The 26,106-nt window shown below is 50.7% G+C and overlaps 1 protein-coding gene across 5 annotated transcripts in view; it reads right to left on the bottom strand.

Annotated features, from left to right (window-relative positions):
• Nucleotides 1-26,106, bottom strand: part of LOC142907461 (uncharacterized) — a 206,582-nt gene that overhangs the window by 169,727 nt on the left and 10,749 nt on the right. For all 5 annotated transcript variants that reach the window (XM_076056975.1, XM_076056976.1, XM_076056977.1 and 2 more), the window contains exons 2-8: nt 14,624-14,650; nt 11,160-11,189; nt 10,324-10,573; nt 8,786-8,900; nt 6,578-6,656; nt 6,084-6,172; nt 2,558-2,993 (exon numbers count right to left, since the gene is read on the bottom strand). In XM_076056975.1, the coding sequence (XP_075913090.1) occupies nt 2,558-2,993; nt 6,084-6,172; nt 6,578-6,656; nt 8,786-8,900; nt 10,324-10,573; nt 11,160-11,189; nt 14,624-14,650 (1,026 nt within the window). The remainder of the gene's footprint in view (nt 1-2,557; nt 2,994-6,083; nt 6,173-6,577; nt 6,657-8,785; nt 8,901-10,323; nt 10,574-11,159; nt 11,190-14,623; nt 14,651-26,106) is intronic.

Here is a 26,106-nt window from a genome sequence, read left to right as displayed (position 1 = left end):
ATACACTACACTATACACTACACTATACACTACACTATACACTACTACACTACACTATACACTACACTATACACTACACTATACACTACACTATACACTACACTATACACTACACTACACACTATACACTACACTATACACTACACTATACACTACACTACCACTATACACTACACTATAAACTACACTATACACTACACACTACACTATACACTACACTATACACTACACTACACACTATACACTACACTATAAACTACACTATACACTATACACTACACACTATACACTACACTATACACTACTACACACTATACACTACACACTATACACTACACTACACTATACACTACACTATACACTACACTATACACTACTACACACTATACACTACACTATACACTACTACACTATACACTACACTATACACTACACTATACACTACACTACACTATACACTACACACTACACTATACACTACACTATACACTACTACACTACACACTACACTACACTATACACTACTACACTTACACTACTACAATACACTATACACTACTACACTACTACACCACACTACTACACTACACTATACACTACTACACACTACTACACTACACTATACACTACTACACTACACTATACACTACTACACTACACACTACACTATACACTATACACTACACTATACACTACACTATACACTACTACACTATACACTACACTATACACTACACTATACACTACACTATACACTACACTACACACTATACACTACACTATACACTACACTATACACTACACTATACACTACACTACCACTATACACTACACTATAAACTACACTATACACTACACACTACACTATACACTACACTATACACTACACTACACACTATACACTACACTATAAACTACACTATACACTACACACTACACTATACACTACACACTATACACTACACACTATACACTACACACTATACACTACACTATACACTACTACACACTATACACTATACACTACACTATACACTACACTATACACTACTACACACTATACACTACACTATACACTACTACACTATACACTACACTATACACTACACTATACACTACACTATACACTACACTATACACTACACACTACACTACACTATACACTACTACACTACACACTACACTACACTATACACTACTACACTTACACTACTACAATACACTATACACTACTACACTACTACACCACACTACTACACTACACTATACACTACTACACACTACTACACTACACTATACACTACTACACTACACACTACACTATACACTATACACTACACTATACACTACACTACTACACTACTACACCACACACTACTACACCACACTATACACTACACTACTACACTATACACTACACTACTACACTATACACTACTACACCACACACTACTACACTACACACTACTACACTACACTATACACTACTACACTACACACTACTACACTATACACTACACTATACACTACTACACCACACACTACTACACTATACACTACACACTACACTACACTATACACACTACACTATACACTACACTACTACACTATACACTACTACACTACAAGACTACATTATACACTACACTATACACTACTACACTACACTACTACACTATACACTACACTACACACTATACACTACACTATACACTACACTACTACACTACACACTACTACACTACTACACTACACTATACACTACTACACTACACTATACACTACTACACCACCACACTATACACTACTACACACTACTACACTATACACTACACTACACTATACACTACTACACGATACACTACACTACTACACTACTACACCACACACTACTACACTACACTATACACTACTACACTACACTATACACTACACTATACACTACTACTATACACTACACTACTACACTATACACTACTACACTATACACTACTATACTATACACTACTACACTACACTATACACTACTACACTATACACTACACTATACACTACACTACTACACACTACTACACCACCACACTACTACACTACACTATACACTACTACACTATACACTACTACACTATACACTACACTACTACACTACACTATACACTACACTACTACACCACACTACTACACCACCACACTACTACACTACACTATACACTACACTATACACTACTACACTACACTATACACTACTACACTACACTATACACTACTACACTATACACTACTACACTACACTATACACTACTACACTACACTACTACACCACACACTACTACACTACACTATACACTACACTATACACTTACACTACACACTACTACACTACACACTACTACACTACTACACCACACTACTACACTACTACACTACACACTACTACACTACACTATACACTACTACACCACACTACTACACTACTACACCACCACACTACTACACCACCACACTACTACACCACACACTACTACACTACACTATACACTACCAGCACCACGCTCACCGCATCCAACCTGCGCCCTCCACCCTTGCTGCTCCCCGTGGCCGCCAGCGGCCCCGCCGTGCCGGCCGCACTGCCGCGCGTACTCAGCCAGGCAGCCGCATGCGGCCTCGCGGCCTGCTGGCCCACCACCGCTGTCACCGCCACCGCTGTCACCGCCACCGCTGTCACCGCCACCGCTGTCACCGCCACCGCTGTCACCGCCACCGCTGTCACCGCCACCGCTGTCACCACCACCGCTGTCACCACCGCCTCCACCGCCTCCGCCGCCTCCACCGCCTCCGCCGCCTCCACCGCCTCTGCCGCCTCCGCTAGCCGCAGCCGCAGCCGCCGCCGCAGCCGCAGCCGCCGCCACGCTCTGCTCACACAGGGCGCTGTAGCCGGAGCGCTCCTCCACGCAGTCGCCAAACGCCTCGAGCCACGAGGAGCAGCGAGACTCCTGGCACGAGGCGGTGGAGTGGGGTGGGGGGGGGGGAGAGGTTGGGCAGAGATGTTGACTACCTCGCCCGGTACGCAGGAGGGCGTGGGTTCTATCAAGACTCTGACGATGCCTGTAGTCACCGTAGCTCGTGAGATGTTGACTACCTCGCCCGGTACGCAGGAGGTCGCGGGTTCTATCAAGACCCTGACGATGTCTGTAGCCACTGTAACTCGTGAGATGTTGACTACCTCGCCCGGTATGCAGGAGGTCGTGGGTTCTATCAAGACTCTGACGATGCCTGTAGTCACCGTAGCTCGTGAGATGTTGACTACCTCGCCCGGTACGCAGGAGGTCGTGGGTTCGATCCCTGACCCTGACGATGTCTGTAGTCACTGTAGCTCGTGAGATGTTGACTACCTCGCCTGGTGTACAGGAGGTCGTGGGTTCTATCAAGACTCTGACGATGTCTGTAGCCACTGTAGCTCGTGAGATGTTGACTACCTCGCCCGGTACACAGGAGGTCGCGGGTTCTATCAAGACTCTGACTATGTCTGTAGTCACTGTAGCTCGTGAGATGTTGACTACCTCGCCCGGTACGCAGGAGGTCGTGGGTTCTATCCTGACCCTGACGATGTCTGTAGTCACTGTAGCTCGTGAGATGTTGACTACCTCGCCCGGTACGCAGGAGGTCGTGGGTTCGATCCCTGACCCTGACGATGTCTGTAGCCACTGTAGCTCGTGAGATGTTGACTACCTCGCCTGGTACGCAGGAGGTCGTGGGTTCGATCCCTGACCCTGACGACGCCTGCCTCTGCTGTAGCTCGTGAGATGTTGACTACCTCGCCTGGTACACAGGAGGTCGTGGGTTCTATCCCTGACCCTGACGACGCCTGCTGATGTACTTGTAGAGTCTCTCTCTCTCTCTGTGGTGAGATGTTGACTACCTCGCCCGGTACGCAGGAGGTCGTGGGTTCTATCAAGACTCTGACGATGTCTGTAGTCACTGTAACTCGTGAGATGTTGACTACCTCGCCAGGTACGCAGGAGGTCGTGGGTTCTATCAAGACTCTGACGATGTCTGTAGTCACTGTAACTCGTTAGATGTTGACTACCTCGCCCGGTACGCAGGAGGTCGTGGGTTCGATCCCGACCCTGACGATGTCTGTAGTCACTGTAACTCGTTAGATGTTGACTCCCTCGCCTGGTGGGCAGGAGGTCGTGGGTTCTATCAAGACTCTGACTATGTCTGTAGCCACTGTAACTCGTGAGATGTTGACTACCTCGCCTGGTACACAGGAGGTCGTGGGTTCTATCAAGACTCTGACGATGCCTGCTGATGTACTTGTAGAGTTTGCGTCTCTCTCTCTGTGGTGAGATGTTGACTACCTCGCCTGGTACACAGGAGGTCGTGGGTTCGATCCCCGACCCTGACGACGCCTGCCTCTGCTGTAGCTCGTGAGATGTTGACTACCTCGCCTGGTGTACAGGAGGTCGTGGGTTCGATCCCGACCCTGACGATGCCTGCTGATGTACTTGTAGAGTCTGCGTCTTTCTCTCTCTGTGGTGAGATGTTGACTACCTCGCCTGGTGTACAGGAGGTCGTGGGTTCTATCAAGACTCTGACGACGCCTGTAGCTACTTTAGCGCGTGAGATGTTGACTACCTCGCCTGGTACACAGGAGGTCGTGGGTTCGATCCTGACCCTGACGATGCCTGTAGTCACTGCAGCTCGTGAGATGTTGACTACCTCGCCTGGTACGCAGGAGGTCGTGGGTTCTAGCCTGACTCTGACGACGCCTGTAGCTACTGCAGCTCGTGAGATGTTGACATCAGCCAATTTGTTGAGCTGTTATCATTCGTGAGAAAGAGCTATGTAGCTTTTGCTGGGACTCTTACCTGGTAAGATATATAAAAAAAGTTTTAATTGAGAGATACGGGGGGCATGGGAGAGACGCAGAGAGAGAGAGAGGGGAGAGATTTCGTGAGAGATTGAAAGGCGATCGTCCCAATACAAAACCCTTTAAAGATGATGATGGTGGTAGTGATGAGGATGACACTGATGATGGCGATGATGGTGATGGTGGTGGTGGTGATGGTGGTGGTGATGGTGGTTATGGCGATGATGGTGATGGTGGTGATGATGGTGGTGGTGATGGTGGTGGTGATGGTGGTGATGGTGGTGGTGATGGTGATGGTGGGATTGATACTGATGATAGTGGTGGTGATGGGTATGATTGTGATGATGATGATGGCGGTGACGGTGATGATGGTGGTGGTGATGATGATTGTGATGATGGTGGTGGTGGTGGTAGTGATGATGGTGGTGGTGGTGATGATGATGATGGTGGTGGTGATGATGATGATGGTGGTGGTGGTGATGGTGGTGGAGATGGTGGTGATGATGATGGTGGAGGTGATGGTGATGGTGGTGGAGATGGTGGTGATGATGATGATGGTGTAGGTGATGGTGGAGGTGATGGTGATGGTGGTGATGATAATTGTGATGGTGGTGATGGTGGAGGTGATGGTGGTGATGATGGTGGTGGTGGTGATGATGGTGATGGTGGTGATGATGGTGGTGGTGGTGGTGATGATGATGGTGGAGGTGATGGTGATGGTGGTGGTGGTGGTGATGGTGATGGGATGTACGTTGGAGGGATGGTGATGGTGGTGGAGATGGTGGTGGTGATGATGATTGTGATGGTGGTGGTGGTGGTGGGGGTGGTGGTGGTGGTGATGATGATGGTGGAGGTGCTGGTGATGGTGTTGTACCTTGGAGGGATGGTGATGGTGTTGTACCTTGCAGGGATGGTGATGGTGCAGGTGATGGTGATGGTGGTAATCCTTGGAGGGGTGGTGGTGGTGGTGGTGATTGTGATGATGGTGATGGTGATGATGATGGTGATGGTGTTGTACCTTGCAGGGATGGTGATGGTGCAGGTGATGGTGATGGTGGTGATCCTTGGAGGGATGGTGATGGTGATGGTGGAGGTGATGGTGATGGTGTTGTACCTTGGAGAGATGGTGATGGTGGAGCTGATGGTGATGGTGTTGTACCTTAGAGGGATGGTGATGGTGATTGTGGAGGTGATGGTGATGGTGTTGTACCTTGGAGGGATGGTGATATTGATATTCGAGGCACCCATTCTGATTGTCCATGCTCTCCTTGAGAAACTGCTTCATCTGGCCATTGTTTTCTGTAACGTAGACACACAGCACCACCACCATCATCACCACCATCATCATCACCATCATCACCATCATCGTCACCACCATTATCACCATCATCACGACCATCATCACCATCATCATCACCATCATCACCATCATCGTCACCACCATTATCACCATCATCACGACCATCATCACCACCATCATCACCACCACCACCACCATCACCACCATCACCACCACCACCATCACCCCCCACCACCACCACCCACCATCACCACCATCACCACCAACACCATCACCACCATCACCACCACCACCATCACCCCCCACCACCACCACCCACCATCACCACCATCACCACCACCACGACCATCATCACCCCCCACCACCACCACCACCCACCACCACCACCCACCACCACCACTCACCGATTTGGAGTTCCTTCTTCCCGTCGTAGTTGCCACAGACGCCGCACAGCGAGTTGGCGAACTTCTTGTTCACTTGGACCTGACGTGGGGAGAGAAGCAGCGAGTTAGCTACACTACACTGTACACTACACTGTACACTACACTGCACACTACACTGCACACTACACTGTACACCATACTGTATACTACTACATCACACTATACACTGTACACTGCACTGTACACATCACTGTACACCATACACTACACCGCACACTACACTGTACACTGCACTGCACACTACACTACTGTACACTACCACACTACACTGCACACTACACTGTACACTGCACTGTACACCACACTACTGTACACTACTACATTGCACTACACATTACACTGTACACTACACTGTACACTGCACTACTGTACACTACTACATTACACTATACACTACACTATACACTACACTGTGCACTATACACTACACTACACACTACACTGTACACTACACTGTACACTACTACATTACACTACACACTACACTGTACACTACACTGCACGTTACACTGTACACTACTACATTACACTATACACCACACTGCACACTACACTGTACACTACACTACTGTACACTACTACACTACACCATACACTACACTGCACACTACACTGTACACTACACTACTGTACACTACTACATTACACACTACACTGCACACTACACTGTACACTGCACTGTACACTACACTACTGTACACTACTACACTACACCGCACACTACACTGTACACTGCACTGTACACTACACTACTGTACACTACTACATTTTACTACACATTACACTGTACACTACACTGTACACTGCACTACTGTACACTACTACATTACACTATACACTACAATGTACACTACACTATACACTACACTGTGCACTATACACTACACTATACACTACACTGTACACTACACTATACACTACTACATTACACCACACACTACACTGTACACTACACTGCACGCTACACTGTACACTACTACATTACACTATACACTGCACACTACACTGTACACATCACTGTACACCATACACTACACTGTACACTACACTGTACACTACTACATTACACCATAAACTACACTGTACACTACACTGCACGCTACACTGTACACTACTACATTACACTATACACCACACTGCACACTACACTGTACACTACACTACTGTACACTACTACACTACACCATACACTACACCGCACACTACACTGTACACTACACTACTGTACACTACTACATTACACACTACACTGCACACTACACTGTACACTGCACTGTACATTACACTACTGTACACTACTACACTACACTGCACACTACACTGTACACCGCACTGTACACTACACTACTGTACACTACTACATTGCACTACACATTACACTGTACACTACACTGTACACTGCACTACTGTACACTACTACATTACACTATACACTACACTGTACACTACACTATACACTACACTGTGCACTATACACTACACTATACTGCACACTACACTGTACACTACTACATTACACTATACACTACACTGTACACTACACTGCACGCTACACTGTACACTACTACATTACACTATACACCACACTGCACACTACACTGTACACTACACTACTGTACACTACTACACTACACCATACACTACACTGTACACTGCACTGCACACTACACTACTGTACACTACTACATTGCACTACACATTACACTGTACACTACACTGTACACTGCACTACTGTGCACTATACACTACACTATACACTACACTGTACACTACACTATACACTACACTATACACTACTATACACTACACTATACACTACACTATACACTACACTATACACTACACTACACTATACACTACACTATACACTACACTACACTATACACTACACTACACTATACACTACACTATACACTGGTGGTGGTGGTGGTGTCGTGGTGGTGGTGTCGTGGTGGAGGTGGTGGTTTTTTGGTGGTGGTGGTGGTGGTGTGGTAGTGGTGTGGTGGTGGTGGTGTGGTGGTGGACGTTGTGGTGTGGTGGTTGTGGTGGTGGTGGTGTCGTGACCACCCCACCACCACCACAACCACCACCACCACCACACCACCACCACCACGACACCACCAGCACCACACCACCACCACACCACACCGCCAGCGGCACACTTCTCACCGTGACGGCGTCCTCGCCCCAGGCCACATCGAGGCCGATCCCCTTGGCCGAGAGGCTTCTGAAGGCGCCGCTCCCCTTCACCGTGAAGCCCACGCCCTCGAACGGGGACTCCACTCTGGGGGGGGGCACGGGTGGGGGGGGCACGGGTGGGGGGGCACGGGTGGGGGGCACGGGTGGGGGGGGGCACGGGTGGGGGGGGGCACGGGTGGGGGGGGCACGGGTGGGGGGGGCACGGGTGGGGGGGCACGGGTGGGGGCACGGGTAGGGGGTGGCACGGGTGGGGGGGGCACGGGTGGGGGGCACGGGTGGGGGGGGGCACGGGTGGGAGGCACGGGTGGGGGGGGCACGGGTGGGGGGGGCACGAGTGGGGGGGGCACGGGTGCATGAGTTCAATGAGTGATTGGCGCCGTGGATCACAGAGTGAGTGACTGAGTGAGTGGGTGAGTGGGTGGGTGAGTGAGTGGGTGAGTGGGTGAGTGAGTAAGTGGGTGAGTGGGTGGGTGAGTGGGTGAGTGGGTGAGTCACTGGGTGAGTGACTGGGTGAGTGGGTGAGTGAGTAAGTGGGTGAGTGACTGGGTGGGTGGGTGAGTGAGTGAGTGGGTGAGTGACTGGGTGGGTGGGTGAGTGAGTGAGTGGGTGAGTGAGTGAGTGAGTGACTGGGTGAGTGGGTGACTAGGTGAGTGAGTGAGTGGGTGAGTGAGTGTGTGAGTGACTGGGTGAGTGGGTGAGTGGGTGACTGGGTGAGTGGGTGAGTGAGTGGGTGAGTGGGTGAGTGAGTGGGTGGGTGAGTGGGTGAGTTACTGGGTGAGTGACTGGGTGAGTGGGTGAGTGAGTAAGTGGGTGAGTGACTGGGTGGGTGGGTGAGTGGGTGAGTGAGTGACTGGGTGACTGGGTGAGTGACTGGGTGAGTGAGTGGGTGAGTGAGTGACTGGGTGAGTGAGTGAGTGGGTGAGTGACTGGGTGAGTGAGTGAGTGAGTGACTGACTGGGTGAGTGGGTGACTGGGTGAGTGTCTTGGTGAGTGACTGGGTGAGTGACTGGGTGACTGGGTGAGTGAGCGAGTGGGTGAGTGACTGGGTGGGTGGGTGAGTGAGTGGGTGAGTGAGTGAGTGAGTGACTGGGTGAGTGGGTGACTAGGTGAGTGAGTGAGTGGGTGAGTGAGTGTGTGAGTGACTGGGTGAGTGGGTGACTAGGTGAGTGGGTGAGTGAGTGGGTGAGTGGGTGGGTGAGTGAGTGGGTGGGTGAGTGGGTGAGTTACTGGGTGAGTGACTGGGTGAGTGGGTGAGTGAGTAAGTGGGTGAGTGACTGGGTGGGTGGGTGGGTGAGTGGGTGAGTGAGTGACTGGGTGACTGGGTGAGTGACTGGGTGAGTGAGTGGGTGAGTGAGTGACTGGGTGAGTGAGTGAGTGGGTGAGTGACTGGGTGAGTGAGTGGGTGAGTGACTGACTGGGTGAGTGGGTGACTGGGTGAGTGTCTTGGTGAGTGACTGGGTGAGTGACTGGGTGAGTGACTGGGTGAGTGAGTGAGCGAGCGAGCCCACCTCTTCCCATCGAGGCTGACTCCTGCTCCCCCCTCTGAGGCGCTGGGGTGGAACGTGACGGTGGCCTGGGCGAGTCGGACGGTGACGTCCCCGGCCCGGTTGTCGCCTCGCACGGCGAGGTCGACGCCGAAGTAGAGACCCTCGCAGTCCTGCGCCAGGGTCAGCGGACACAGCCGCTGGGCCCTGAACAGCTCCCCGTCGAAGGTGCGCACAGAGCCCGCGCCGAAGAACGAGCACGTGGCTTGGGAGGCTGCGACGGGGAGGGGACAGTGAGTGAGAGGGTGGGTGAGTGAGTGTGTGGGTGAGTGAGAGGGTGGGTGGGTGAGTGAGAGGGTGAGTGGGTGAGTGAGTGAGAGGGTGGGTGGGTGAGTGAGTGGGTGGGTGGGTGAGTGAGTGAGTGGGTGAGTGAGTGGGTGGGTGAGTGGGTGAGTGGGTGTGTGAGTGGGTGAGTGAGTGGGTGAGTGGGTGATTGAGTGGGTGAGTGAGAAGGTGGGTGGGTGGGTGAGTGGGTGAGTGAGTGAGTGGGTGAGTGAGTGAGTAAGTGAGTGGGTGAGTGAGTGAGTGGGTGAGTGAGTGAGTGGGTGAGTGAGTGGGTGAGTGTGTGGGTGAGTGTGTGAGTGTGTGGTTGAGTGTGTGGGTGAGTGGGTGAGATAGTGAGAGGGTGGGTGAGTGAGTGAGTGAGTGGGTGAGTAGGTGGGTAAGTGGGTGAGTGAGTGGGTGAGTGAGTGAGTGGGTGAGTGAGTGAGTGGGTGAGTGAGTGAGTGGGTGGGTGAGTGAGTGAGTGGGTGAGTGTGTGGGTGAGTGTGTGGGTGAGTGTGTGGGTGAGTGTCTCCTACTTTGGAACTTCTTGTCCTTAGAGTCGTCCCCTGCACAGGACACAAACACGAAGCGGTCAGCAACAAACAGCACCAACTCCTCCTTGTGTGGCTTCTGGCAGTGAGCGTGGTGATAGCATGGGGGGTGGTGAGGGTGGTGGTGAGGGTGGGGATCGTGAGGGTGGTGGTGGTGGTGGTGAGGGTGATAGTGATGGTGGTAGTGATGGTGGTGGTGATGGTGGTGATGGTGGTGATGGTGGTGGTGGTCGTGATGGTGGTTATGGTGGTGATGGCGGTAGTGATGGTGGTGATGGTGGTGGTGATGGTGGTGATGGTGGTGATGGTGGTGGTGGTGAGGGTGGTGATGGTGGTGGTGATGGTGGTGATGGTGGTGGTGATGGTGGTGATGGTGGTGGTGATGGTGGTGATGGTGGTGGTGGTGAGGGTGGTCGTGATGGTGGTGATGGTGGTGATGGTGGTGGTGATGGTGGTGATGGTGGTGTTGATGGTGGTGATGGTGGTGATGGTGGTAGTGATGGTGGTGATGGTGGTGGTGATGGTGGTGATGGTGGTGATGGTGGTGAGGGTGGTAGTGATGGTGGTGATGGTGGTAGTGATGGTGGTGATGGTGGTGGTGATGGTGGTGATGGTGGTGGTGATGGTGGTGATGGTGGTGGTGATGGTGGTGATAGTGGTGATGGTGATGGTGGTGATAGTGGTGATGGTGATGATGGTGGTGGTGATGGTGGTGAGGGTGGTGGTGAAGGTGGTGAGGGTGGTGAGGATGGTAGTGATGGTGGTGGTTAGGGTGGTGGTGGTGGTGAGGGTGGTAGTGATGGTGGTGAGGGTGGTGATAGTGATGAGGGTGGTAGTGATGGTGGTGAGGGTGGTGGTGATGGTGGTAGTGATGGTGGTGGTGAGGGTGGTGGTGAAGATGGTGGTGATGGTGGTGAGGGTGGTAGTGATGGTGGTGAGGGTGGTGGTGAGGGTGGTAGTGATGGTAGTGATGGTGGTGGTGAGCGTGGTAGGGTTACAGGGTTAGGGTTACAGGTTAGGGTTATAGGGTTATGGGGTTAGGGTTACAGGGTTAGGGTTACAGGTTAGGGTTATGGGGTTAGGGTTACGGGTTAGGGTTATGGGGTTAGGGTTACGGGGTTAGGGTTACAGGGTTAGGGTTACAGGGTTAGGGTTATAGGGTTAGGGTTATGGGGTTAGGGTTACAGGGTTAGGGTTATGGGGTTAGGGTTACAGGGTTACGGTTAGGGTTATGGGGTTAGGGTTATGGGGTTAGGGTTACAGGGTTAGGGTTACAGGGTTAGGGTTACAGGGTTAGGGTTATGGGGTTAGGGTTATGGGGTTAGGGTTATGGGGTTAGGGTTACAGGGTTAGGGTTATGGGGTTAGGGTTATGGGGTTAGGGTTATGGGGTTAGGGTTACAGAGTTAGGGTGTAGTAGTCCTGGATTAGGGCTGCGTTTGGGGCTTGGTGTTTCGGGTTTTAGAGTCAATGTGTATAGGATTCTTGGTTATGGTCATGGGGTTAGTGGTCATGGGATTGGTAGTTAGAGATTTAGTGGTTATGGGATTAGTTGTTAGAGGTTTAGTGGTTAGTGATTTAGTGGGGAGTGGTTTAGTAGTTAGAGGTTTAGTGGTTATGGGATTAGTGGTTAGAGGTTTAGTGGTTATGCGATTAGTGGTTAGAGGTTTAGTGTTTATGGGTTTAGTGGTTATGGGATAAGTTGTTAGAGGTTTAGTGGTTAGTGATTTAGTGGGGAGTGGTTTAGTAGTTAGAGGTTTAGTCATTATGGGATTATTGGTTAGAGGTTTAGTGTTTAGGGGTTTAGTGGTCAGTAGTTTAGTGGTTAGAGGCTTAGGTTAAGTTCAGGGAGAGGATTAGGGATAGGATTAGTCGGCGAGTGAGTGGAAGGGTGAGTGGGTGGATGGGTGAGTGGGTGGATGGGTGAGTGAGTGGAAGGGTGGGTCAGTGGCTGGGTGGGTGAGCGGGTGGATGGGTGAGCGGGTGGATGGGTGAGTGGGTGGATGGGTGAGTGGGTGGATGGGTGAGTGAGTGGAAGGGTGAGTAGGTGGATGGGTTGGTCAGTGGGTGGATGGTTGAGTGAGTGGGTGGAGGGGTGAGTGGGTGGATGGGTGAGTGGGTGGATGGGTGAGTGAGTGGAAGGGTGAGTAGGTGGATGGGTTGGTCAGTGGGTGGGTGCGTGAGTGAGCGGGTGGATGGGTGAGTGGGTGGATGGGTGAGTGGGTGGATGGGTGGGTCAGTGGGTGGGTGGGTGAGCGGGTGGATGGGTGAGCGGGTGGAAGGGTGAGTGGGTGGATGGGTGAGTGAGTGGAAGGGTGAGTGGGTGGATGGGTGGGTCAGTGGGTGGGTGGGTGAGCGGGTGGATGAGTGAGTGAGTGGAAGGGTGAGTAGGTGTATGGGTGGGTCAGTGGGTGGGTGCGTGAGTGAGTGGGTGGATGGGTGAGTGTGTAGGTGGATGGTTGGGTCAGTGGGTGGATGGGTGAGTGAGTAGGTGGATAGGTGGGTCAGTCGGTGGATGATACAGGGTGAGGGTGAGTGGGTGAGTGGGTAGATGGGTGAGTGAGTGGGTGAGTGGGTGGGTGAGTGAGTGGGTGGATGGGTGAGTGGTTGAGTGGGTGAGTTGGTGGATGGGTGAGTGGTTGAGTGGGTGAGTGGGTGGATGGGTGAGTGGGTGGATGGGTGAGTGGGTGGATGGGTGAGTGAGTAGGTGGATGGGTGAGTGAGTAGGTGGATGGGTGGATCAGTGGGAGGGTGAGTGAGTGAGTGGGTGGATGATACAGGGTGAGGGTGAGTGGGTGGATGGGTGAGTGGTTGGATGGGTAAGTGGGTGGATGGGTGAGTGGGTGGATGGGTAAGTTGGTGGATGGGTGAGTGGGTGGATGGGTGAGTGGGTGGATGGGTGAGTGGTTGGATGGGTGAGTGAGTGGATGGGTGAGTGGGTGGATGGGTGAGTGGGTGGATGGGTGAGTGGGTGGATGGGTAAGTGGGTGAATGGGTGAGTGGGTGGATGGGTAAGTGGGTGAATGGGTGAGTGGGTGGATGGGTGAGTGGGTGGATGGATGAGTGGGTGGATGGGTAAGTGGGTGAATGGGTGAGTGGGTGGATAGGTGAGTGGCTGGATGGGTGAGTGGGTGGATGGGTAAGTGGGTGAATGGGTGAGTGGGTAGATGGGTGAATGGGTGGATGGGTGAGTGGCTGGATGGGTGAGTGGCTGGATGGGTGAGTGGTTGGATGGGTGAGTGGGTGGATGGGTGAATGGGTGGATGGGTGAGTGGCTGGATGGGTGAGTGGGTGGATGGGTGAGTGGGTGAATGGGTGAGTGGGTGGATGGGTGAGTGGCTGGATGGGTGAGTGGGTGGATGGGTGAGTGGGTGAATGGGTGAGTGGGTGGATGGGTGAGTGGCTGGATGGGTGAGTGGTACAGGGTGAGGATCAGGTTGAATCTCTCACCTCCCATGTTTTTGTTGCCATCGGCTCCTGAAAAATAAAAAAAAACATAATCAGCACCATCACCAACATCATCAACACCATCACCAACATCAGCAGCACCATCACCAACATCAGCAGCAACATCACCAACACCACCATCACCACTTGGGAGTGAGTTTTATAAATTGAGAAGTTTTAAGCCGATCGATGATAATGACGATGCTCTCTAGCCACTCCCTGTACAGATGGAACAGATGGAGATTCGCCCACACAATCACAGCTGCAGTACCACCCTCTCCTGGCACAGCCATGGGTAGAAGGGAGTGAGATGGAACAGATGGAGATTAGTCCACCCACGGGGTAGAAGGGAGCGAGATGGAACAGATGGAGATTAGTCCACACACGGTGTAGAAGGGAGTGAGATGGAACAGATGGAGATTAGCCCACACACGGTGTAGAAGGGAGTGAGATGGAACAGATGGAGATTAGTCCACCCACGGGTAGAAGGGAGTGAGATGGAACAGATGGAGATTAGTCCACACACGGGTAGAAGGGAGTGAGATGGAACAGATGGAGATTAGTCCACTCACGGGTAGAAGGGAGTGAGATGGAACAGATGGAGATTAGTCCACTCACGGTGTAGAAGGGAGTGAGATGGAACAGATGGAGATTAGTCCACTCACGGGTAGAAGGGAGTGCAGATGGAACAGATGGAGATTAGTCCACCCACGGTGTAGAAGGGAGTGAGATGGAACAGATGGAGATTAGTCCACACACGGTGTAGAAGGGAGTGAGATGGAACAGATGGAGATTAGTCCACACACGGTGTAGAAGGGAGCGAGATGGAACAGATGGAGATTAGTCCACTCACGGTGTATAAGGGAGTGAGATGGAACAGATGGAGATTAGTCCACGCACGGTGTATAAGGGAGTGAGATGGAACAGATGGAGATTAGTCCACACACGGTGTAGAAGGGAGAGAGATGGAACAGATGGAGATTAGTCCACACACGGTGTATAAGGGAGTGAGATGGACAGATGGAGATTAGTCCACGCACGGTGTATAAGGGAGTGAGATGGAACAGATGGAGATTAGTCCACTCACGGGTATAAGGGAGTGAGATGGAACAGATGGAGATTAGTCCACACACGGTGTAGAAGGGAGTGAGATGGAACAGATGGAGATTAGTCCACACACGGTGTAGAAGGGAGTGAGATGGAACAGATGGAGATTAGTCCACTCACGGTGTAGAAGGGAGTGAGATGGAACAGATGGAGATTAGTCCACGCACGGTGTAGAAGGGAGTGAGATGGAACAGATGGAGATTAGTCCACTCACGGGTAGAAGGGAGTGCAGATGGAACACATGGAGATTAGTCCACCCACGGTGTAGAAGGGAGTGAGATGGAACAGATGGAGATTAGTCCACACACGGTGTAGAAGGGAGTGAGATGGAACAGATGGAGATTAGTCCACTCACGGTGTATAAGGGAGTGAGATGGAACAGATGGAGATTAGTCCACGCACGGTGTATAAGGGAGTGAGATGGAACAGATGGAGATTAGTCCACACACGGTGTAGAAGGGAGAGAGATGGAACAGATGGAGATTAGTCCACACACGGTGTATAAGGGAGTGAGATGGACAGATGGAGATTAGTCCACACACGGGTAGAAGGGATTGAGATGGAACAGATGGAGATTAGTCCACTCACGGGTATAAGGGAGTGAGATGGAACAGATGGAGATTAGTCCACGCACGGTGTATAAGGGAGTGAGATGGAACAGATGGAGATTAGTCCACACACGGTGTAGAAGGGAGAGAGATGGAACAGATGGAGATTAGTCCACACACGGTGTATAAGGGAGTGAGATGGACAGATGGAGATTAGTCCACACACGGGTAGAAGGGAGTGAGATGGAACAGATGGAGATTAGTCCACTCACGGGTATAAGGGAGTGAGATGGAACAGATGGAGATTAGTCCACACACGGTGTAGAAGGGAGTGAGATGGAACAGATGGAGATTAGTCCACACACGGTGTAGAAGGGAGTGAGATGGAACAGATGGAGATTAGTCCACACACGGTGTAGAAGGGAGTGAGATGGAACAGATGGAGATTAGTCCACACACGGTGTAGAAGGGAGTGAGATGGAAAAGATGGAGATTAGTCCACACACGGTGTAGAAGGGAGCGAGATGGAACAGATGGAGATTAGTCCACACACGGTGTAGAAGGGAGTGAGATGGAACAGATGGAGATTAGTCCACACACGGTGTAGAAGGGAGTGAGATGGAACAGATGGAGATTAGTCCACTCACGGTGTAGAAGGGAGTGAGATGGAACAGATGGAGATTAGTCCACTCACGGGTAGAAGGGAGTGCAGATGGAACAGATGGAGATTAGTTCACCCACGGTGTAGAAGGGAGTGAGATGGAACAGATGGAGATTAGTCCACACACGGTGTAGAAGGGAGTGAGATGGAACAGATGGAGATTAGTCCACTCACGGTGTAGAAGGGAGTGAGATGGAACAGATGGAGATTAGTCCACTCACGGGTAGAAGGGAGTGAGATGGAACAGATGGAGATTAGTCCACTCACGGTGTAGAAGGGAGTGAGATGGAACAGATGGAGATTAGTCCACTCACGGGTAGAAGGGAGTGCAGATGGAACAGATGGAGATTAGTCCACACACGGTGTAGAAGGGAGTGAGATGGAACAGATGGAGATTAGTCCACACACGGTGTAGAAGGGAGTGAGATGGAACAGATGGAGATTAGTCCACACACGGTGTAGAAGGGAGTGAGATGGAACAGATGGAGATTAGTCCACACACGGTGTAGAAGGGAGCGAGATGGAACAGATGGAGATTAGTCCACTCACGGTGTATAAGGGAGTGAGATGGAACAGATGGAGATTAGTCCACGCACGGTGTATAAGGGAGTGAGATGGAACAGATGGAGATTAGTCCACACACGGTGTAGAAGGGAGAGAGATGGAACAGATGGAGATTAGTCCACACACGGTGTATAAGGGAGTGAGATGGACAGATGGAGATTAGTCCACGCACGGTGTATAAGGGAGTGAGATGGAACAGATGGAGATTAGTCCACTCACGGGTAGAAGGGAGTGAGATGGAACAGATGGAGATTAGTCCACTCACGGTGTAGAAGGGAGTGAGATGGAACAGATGGAGATTAGTCCACTCACGGGTAGAAGGGAGTGCAGATGGAACAGATGGAGATTAGTCCACACACGGTGTAGAAGGGAGTGAGATGGAACAGATGGAGATTAGTCCACACACGGTGTAGAAGGGAGTGAGATGGAACAGATGGAGATTAGTCCACACACGGTGTAGAAGGGAGTGAGATGGAACAGATGGAGATTAGTCCACTCACGGGTAGAAGGGAGTGCAGATGGAACACATGGAGATTAGTCCACCCACGGTGTAGAAGGGAGTGAGATGGAACAGATGGAGATTAGTCCACACACGGTGTAGAAGGGAGTGAGATGGAACAGATGGAGATTAGTCCACTCACGGTGTATAAGGGAGTGAGATGGAACAGATGGAGATTAGTCCACGCACGGTGTATAAGGGAGTGAGATGGAACAGATGGAGATTAGTCCACACACGGTGTAGAAGGGAGAGAGATGGAACAGATGGAGATTAGTCCACACACGGTGTATAAGGGAGTGAGATGGACAGATGGAGATTAGTCCACACACGGGTAGAAGGGATTGAGATGGAACAGATGGAGATTAGTCCACTCACGGGTATAAGGGAGTGAGATGGAACAGATGGAGATTAGTCCACGCACGGTGTATAAGGGAGTGAGATGGAACAGATGGAGATTAGTCCACACACGGTGTAGAAGGGAGAGAGATGGAACAGATGGAGATTAGTCCACACACGGTGTATAAGGGAGTGAGATGGACAGATGGAGATTAGTCCACACACGGGTAGAAGGGAGTGAGATGGAACAGATGGAGATTAGTCCACTCACGGGTATAAGGGAGTGAGATGGAACAGATGGAGATTAGTCCACACACGGTGTAGAAGGGAGTGAGATGGAACAGATGGAGATTAGTCCACACACGGTGTAGAAGGGAGTGAGATGGAACAGATGGAGATTAGTCCACACACGGTGTAGAAGGGAGTGAGATGGAACAGATGGAGATTAGTCCACACACGGTGTAGAAGGGAGTGAGATGGAAAAGATGGAGATTAGTCCACACACGGTGTAGAAGGGAGCGAGATGGAACAGATGGAGATTAGTCCACACACGGTGTAGAAGGGAGTGAGATGGAACAGATGGAGATTAGTCCACACACGGTGTAGAAGGGAGTGAGATGGAACAGATGGAGATTAGTCCACTCACGGTGTAGAAGGGAGTGAGATGGAACAGATGGAGATTAGTCCACTCACGGGTAGAAGGGAGTGCAGATGGAACAGATGGAGATTAGTCCACCCACGGTGTAGAAGGGAGTGAGATGGAACAGATGGAGATTAGTCCACACACGGTGTAGAAGGGAGTGAGATGGAACAGATGGAGATTAGTCCACTCACGGTGTAGAAGGGAGTGAGATGGAACAGATGGAGATTAGTCCACTCACGGGTAGAAGGGAGTGAGATGGAACAGATGGAGATTAGTCCACTCACGGTGTAGAAGGGAGTGAGATGGAACAGATGGAGATTAGTCCACTCACGGGTAGAAGGGAGTGCAGATGGAACAGATGGAGATTAGTCCACACACGGTGTAGAAGGGAGTGAGATGGAACAGATGGAGATTAGTCCACACACGGTGTAGAAGGGAGTGAGATGGAACAGATGGAGATTAGTCCACACACGGTGTAGAAGGGAGTGAGATGGAACAGATGGAGATTAGTCCACACACGGTGTAGAAGGGAGCGAGATGGAACAGATGGAGATTAGTCCACTCACGGTGTATAAGGGAGTGAGATGGAACAGATGGAGATTAGTCCACGCACGGTGTATAAGGGAGTGAGATGGAACAGATGGAGATTAGTCCACACACGGTGTAGAAGGGAGAGAGATGGAACAGATGGAGATTAGTCCACACACGGTGTATAAGGGAGTGAGATGGACAGATGGAGATTAGTCCACGCACGGTGTATAAGGGAGTGAGATGGAACAGATGGAGATTAGTCCACTCACGGGTAGAAGGGAGTGAGATGGAACAGATGGAGATTAGTCCACTCACGGTGTAGAAGGGAGTGAGATGGAACAGATGGAGATTAGTCCACTCACGGGTAGAAGGGAGTGCAGATGGAACAGATGGAGATTAGTCCACACACGGTGTAGAAGGGAGTGAGATGGAACAGATGGAGATTAGTCCACACACGGTGTAGAAGGGAGTGAGATGGAACAGATGGAGATTAGTCCACACACGGTGTAGAAGGGAGTGAGATGGAACAGATGGAGATTAGTCCACACACGGTGTAGAAGGGAGCGAGATGGAACAGATGGAGATTAGTCCACTCACGGTGTATAAGGGAGTGAGATGGAACAGATGGAGATTAGTCCACGCACGGTGTATAAGGGAGTGAGATGGAACAGATGGAGATTAGTCCACACACGGTGTAGAAGGGAGAGAGATGGAACAGATGGAGATTAGTCCACACACGGTGTATAAGGGAGTGAGATGGACAGATGGAGATTAGTCCACGCACGGTGTATAAGGGAGTGAGATGGAACAGATGGAGATTAGTCCACTCACGGGTATAAGGGAGTGAGATGGAACAGATGGAGATTAGTCCACACACGGTGTAGAAGGGAGTGAGATGGAACAGATGGAGATTAGTCCACACACGGTGTAGAAGGGAGTGAGATGGAACAGATGGAGATTAGTCCACTCACGGTGTAGAAGGGAGTGAGATGGAACAGATGGAGATTAGTCCACGCACGGTGTAGAAGGGAGCGAGATGGAACAGATGGAGATTAGTCCACTCACGGTGTATAAGGGAGTGAGATGGAACAGATGGAGATTAGTCCACGCACGGTGTATAAGGGAGTGAGATGGAACAGATGGAGATTAGTCCACACACGGTGTAGAAGGGAGAGAGATGGAACAGATGGAGATTAGTCCACACACGGTGTATAAGGGAGTGAGATGGAACAGATGGAGATTAGTCCACGCACGGTGTATAAGGGATTGAGATGGAACAGATGGAGATTAGTCCACTCACGGGTATAAGGGAGTGAGATGGAACAGATGGAGATTAGTCCACACACGGTGTAGAAGGGAGTGAGATGGAACAGATGGAGATTAGTCCACACACGGTGTAGAAGGGAGTGAGATGGAACAGATGGAGATTAGTCCACTCACGGTGTAGAAGGGAGTGAGATGGAACAGATGGAGATTAGTCCACGCACGGTGTAGAAGGGAGTGAGATGGAACAGATGGAGATTAGTCCACTCACGGGTAGAAGGGAGTGCAGATGGAACACATGGAGATTAGTCCACCCACGGTGTAGAAGGGAGTGAGATGGAACAGATGGAGATTAGTCCACCCACGGTGTAGAAGGGAGTGAGATGGAACAGATGGAGATTAGTCCACACACGGTGTAGAAGGGAGCGAGATGGAACAGATGGAGATTAGTCCACACACGGTGTAGAAGGGAGTGAGATGGAACAGATGGAGATTAGTCCACACACGGTGTAGAAGGGAGTGAGTTGGAACAGATGGAGATTAGTCCACACACGGTGTAGAAGGGAGTGAGATGGAAAAGATGGAGATTAGTCCACACACGGTGTAGAAGGGAGCGAGATGGAACAGATGGAGATTAGTCCACACACGGTGTAGAAGGGAGTGAGATGGAACAGATGGAGATTAGTCCACACACGGTGTAGAAGGGAGTGAGATGGAACAGATGGAGATTAGTCCACTCACGGTGTAGAAGGGAGTGAGATGGAACAGATGGAGATTAGTCCACGCACGGTGTAGAAGGGAGTGAGATGGAACAGATGGAGATTAGTCCACACACGGTGTAGAAGGGAGTGAGATGGAACAGATGGAGATTAGTCCACTCACGGGTAGAAGGGAGTGAGATGGAACAGATGGAGATTAGTCCACTCACGGTGTAGAAGGGAGTGAGATGGAACAGATGGAGATTAGTCCACTCACGGGTAGAAGGGAGTGCAGATGGAACAGATGGAGATTAGTCCACCCACGGTGTAGAAGGGAGTGAGATGGAACAGATGGAGATTAGTCCACACACGGTGTAGAAGGGAGTGAGATGGAACAGATGGAGATTAGTCCACTCACGGTGTAGAAGGGAGTGAGATGGAACAGATGGAGATTAGTCCACTCACGGGTAGAAGGGAGTGAGATGGAACAGATGGAGATTAGTCCACTCACGGTGTAGAAGGGAGTGCAGATGGAACAGATGGAGATTAGTCCACTCACGGGTAGAAGGGAGTTCAGATGGAACAGATGGAGATTAGTCCACACACGGTGTAGAAGGGAGTGAGATGGAACAGATGGAGATTAGTCCACACACGGTGTAGAAGGGAGTGAGATGGAACAGATGGAGATTAGTCCACACACGGTGTAGAAGGGAGTGAGATGGAACAGATGGAGATTAGTCCACACACGGTGTAGAAGGGAGTGAGATGGAACAGATGGAGATTAGTCCACACACGGTGTAGAAGGGAGTGAGATGGAAAAGATGGAGATTAGTCCACACACGGTGTAGAAGGGAGCGAGATGGAACAGATGGAGATTAGTCCACACACGGTGTAGAAGGGAGTGAGATGGAACAGATGGAGATTAGTCCACTCACGGTGTAGAAGGGAGTGAGATGGAACAGATGGAGATTAGTCCACGCACGGTGTAGAAGGGAGTGAGATGGAACAGATGGAGATTAGTCCACTCACGGTGTAGAAGGGAGTGAGATGGAACAGATGGAGATTAGTCCACTCACGGTGTAGAAGGGAGTGAGATGGAACAGATGGAGATTAGTCCACTCACGGGTAGAAGGGAGAGAGATGGAACAGATGGAGATTAGTCCACCCACGGGTAGAAGGGAGTGAGATGGAACAGATGGAGATTAGTCCACACACGGTGTAGAGGGGAGTGAGATGGAACAGATGGAGATTAGTCCACCCACGGGTAGAAGGGAGTGAGATGGAACAGATGGAGATTAGTCCACACACGGGTAGAAGGGAGTGAGATGGAACAGATGGAGATTAGTCCACACACGGTGTAGAAGGGAGTGAGATGGAACAGATGGAGATTAGTCCACCCACGGGTAGAAGGGAGTGAGATGGAACAGATGGAGATTAGTCCACTCACGGGTAGAAGGGAGTGCAGATGGAACAGATGGAGATTAGTCCACCCACGGGTAGAAGGGAGTGAGATGGAACAGATGGAGATTAGTCCACACACGGTGTAGAAGGGAGTGAGATGGAACAGATGGAGATTAGTCCCCTCACGGGGTAGAAGGGAGTGAGATGGAACAGATGGAGATTAGTCCACTCACGGGTAGAAGGGAATGAGATGGAACAGATGGAGATTAGTCCACACACGGTGTAGAAGGGAGCGAGATGGAACAGATGGAGATTAGTCCACACACGGTGTAGAAGGGAGTGAAGATGGAACAGATGGAGATTAGTCCACTCACGGGTAGAAGGGAGTGAGATGGAACAGATGGAGATTAGTCCACACACGGTGTAGAAGGGAGTGAGATGGAACAGATGGAGATTAGTCCACACACGGTGTAGAAGGGAGTGAAGATGGAACAGATGGAGATTAGTCCACTCACAGGTAGAAGGGAGAGAGATGGAACAGATGGAGATTAGTCCACTCACGGGTAAAAGGGAGTGAGATGGAACAGATGGAGATTAGTCCACTCACGGGTATAAGGGAGTGAGATGGAACAGATGGAGATTAGTCCACACACGGTGTAGAGGGGAGTGGAGATGGAACAGATGGAGATTAGTCCACACACGGTGTAGAAGGGAGAGAGATGGAACAGATGGAGATTAGTCCACTCACGGGTATAAGGGAGTGAGATGGAACAGATGGAGATTAGTCCACTCACGGGTAGAAGGGAGTGAGATGGAACAGATGGAGATTAGTCCACTCACGGGTAAAAGGGAGTGAGATGGAACAGATGGAGATTAGTCCACTCACGGGTAGAAGGGAGTGAAGATGGAACAGATGGAGATTAGTCCACTCACGGGTAGAAGGGAGTGCAGATGGAACAGATGGAGATTAGTCCACACACGGTGTAGAAGGGAGTGAGATGGAACAGATGGAGATTAGTCCACTCACGGGTAGAAGGGAGTGAGATGGAACAGATGGAGATTAGTCCACTCACGGGTAGAAGGGAGTGAGATGGAACAGATGGAGATTAGTCCACACACGGGTAGAAGGGAGTGAAGATGGAACAGATGGAGATTAGTCCACACACGGTGTAGAAGGGAGAGAGATGGAACAGATGGAGATTAGTCCACTCACGGGTAGAAGGGAGTGAAGATGGAACAGATGGAGATTAGTCCACACACGGGTAGAAGGGAGTGAAGATGGAACAGATGGAGATTAGTCCACTCACAGGTAGAAGGGAGAGAGATGGAACAGATGGAGATTAGTCCACTCACGGGTAAAAGGGAGTGAGATGGAACAGATGGAGATTAGTCCACTCACGGGTATAAGGGAGTGAGATGGAACAGATGGAGATTAGTCCACACACGGTGTAGAGGGGAGTGAAGATGGAACAGATGGAGATTAGTCCACACACGGTGTAGAAGGGAGAGAGATGGAACAGATGGAGATTAGTCCACTCACGGGTAGAAGGGAGTGAGATGGAACAGATGGAGATTAGTCCACACACGGTGTAGAGGGGAGTGAAGATGGAACAGATGGAGATTAGTCCACACACGGTGTAGAAGGGAGAGAGATGGAACAGATGGAGATTAGTCCACTCACGGGTATAAGGGAGTGCAGATGGAACAGATGGAGATTAGTCCACACACGGGTAGAAGGGAGTGAAGATGGAACAGATGGAGATTAGTCCACTCACGGGTAGAAGGGAGTGAGATGGAACAGATGGAGATTAGTCCACTCACGGGTAGAAGGGAGTGAAGATGGAACAGATGGAGATTAGTCCACTCACGGGTAGAAGGGAGTGAGATGGAACAGATGGAGATTAGTCCACTCACGGGTAGAAGGGAGTGAAGATGGAACAGATGGAGATTAGTCCACACACGGTGTAGAGGGGAGTGAAGATGGAACAGATGGAGATTAGTCCACACACGGTGTAGAAGGGAGAGAGATGGAACAGATGGAGATTAGTCCACTCACGGGTATAAGGGAGTGCAGATGGAACAGATGGAGATTAGTCCACACACGGGTAGAAGGGAGTGAAGATGGAACAGATGGAGATTAGTCCACTCACGGGTAGAAGGGAGTGAGATGGAACAGATGGAGATTAGTCCACTCACGGGTAGAAGGGAGTGAGATGGAACAGATGGAGATTAGTCCACTCACGGGTAGAAGGGAGTGAGATGGAACAGATGGAGATTAGTCCACCCACGGGTAGAAGGGAGTGAGATGGAACAGATGGAGATTAGTCCACCCACGGGTAGAAGGGAGTGAGATGGAACAGATGGAGATTAGTCCACACACGGTGTAGAAGGGAGTGAGATGTAACAGATGGAGATTAGTCCACTCACGGTGTAGAAGGGAGCGAGATGGAACAGATGGAGATTAGTCCACTCACGGTGTAGAAGGGAGTGAAGATGGAACAGATGGAGATTAGTCCACACACGGTGTAGAGGGGAGTGAGATGGAACAGATGGAGATTAGTCCACACACGGTGTAGAGGGGAGTGAAGATGGAACAGATGGAGATTAGTCCACACACGGTGTAGAAGGGAGTGAGATGGAACAGATGGAGATTAGTCCACTCACGGGTAGAAGGGAGTGAGATGGAACAGATGGAGATTAGTCCACTCACGGGTAGAAGGGAGTGAAGATGGAACAGATGGAGACCCAGGACCATGATGTTCGTGAGCGGGAGTCGAACCCTGGGAGCTGGGTTCGTAGCGCAGCGTAGAGCCAACCGCTACGACCACTACCGCTACCCACGAGGTGTACACGGACACACACACACAGACACACACACACAAACACACAGACACAGACACACACATAGACACACACACACAGACACACACAGACACACACAGACAGACACAGAGACACAGACACACACACAGACACACACAGACACAGACACACAGACACACACATAGACACACACACAGACACACACAGACACACACAGACAGACACAGAGACACAGACACACACACAGACACACACACACACAGACACACACACAGACACACACACACAGACACACACACAGACACACAGACACACACACAGACACACACACAGACACAAACACACACAGACATACACACACACACAGACACACACACACAGACACACACACACAGACACACACACACAGACA

The sequence above is a fragment of the Petromyzon marinus genome, chromosome 79, assembly GCF_048934315.1.
Source record: "Petromyzon marinus isolate PM22_M1 ecotype Great Lakes invasive population chromosome 79, UKy_Petmar_22M1.pri1.0, whole genome shotgun sequence".
Lineage (NCBI taxonomy): Eukaryota > Metazoa > Chordata > Hyperoartia > Petromyzontiformes > Petromyzontidae > Petromyzon > Petromyzon marinus.
The sequence above is the reverse complement of the archived record's forward strand: the minus strand, read 5'-3'. Positions and strand labels throughout refer to the sequence as shown.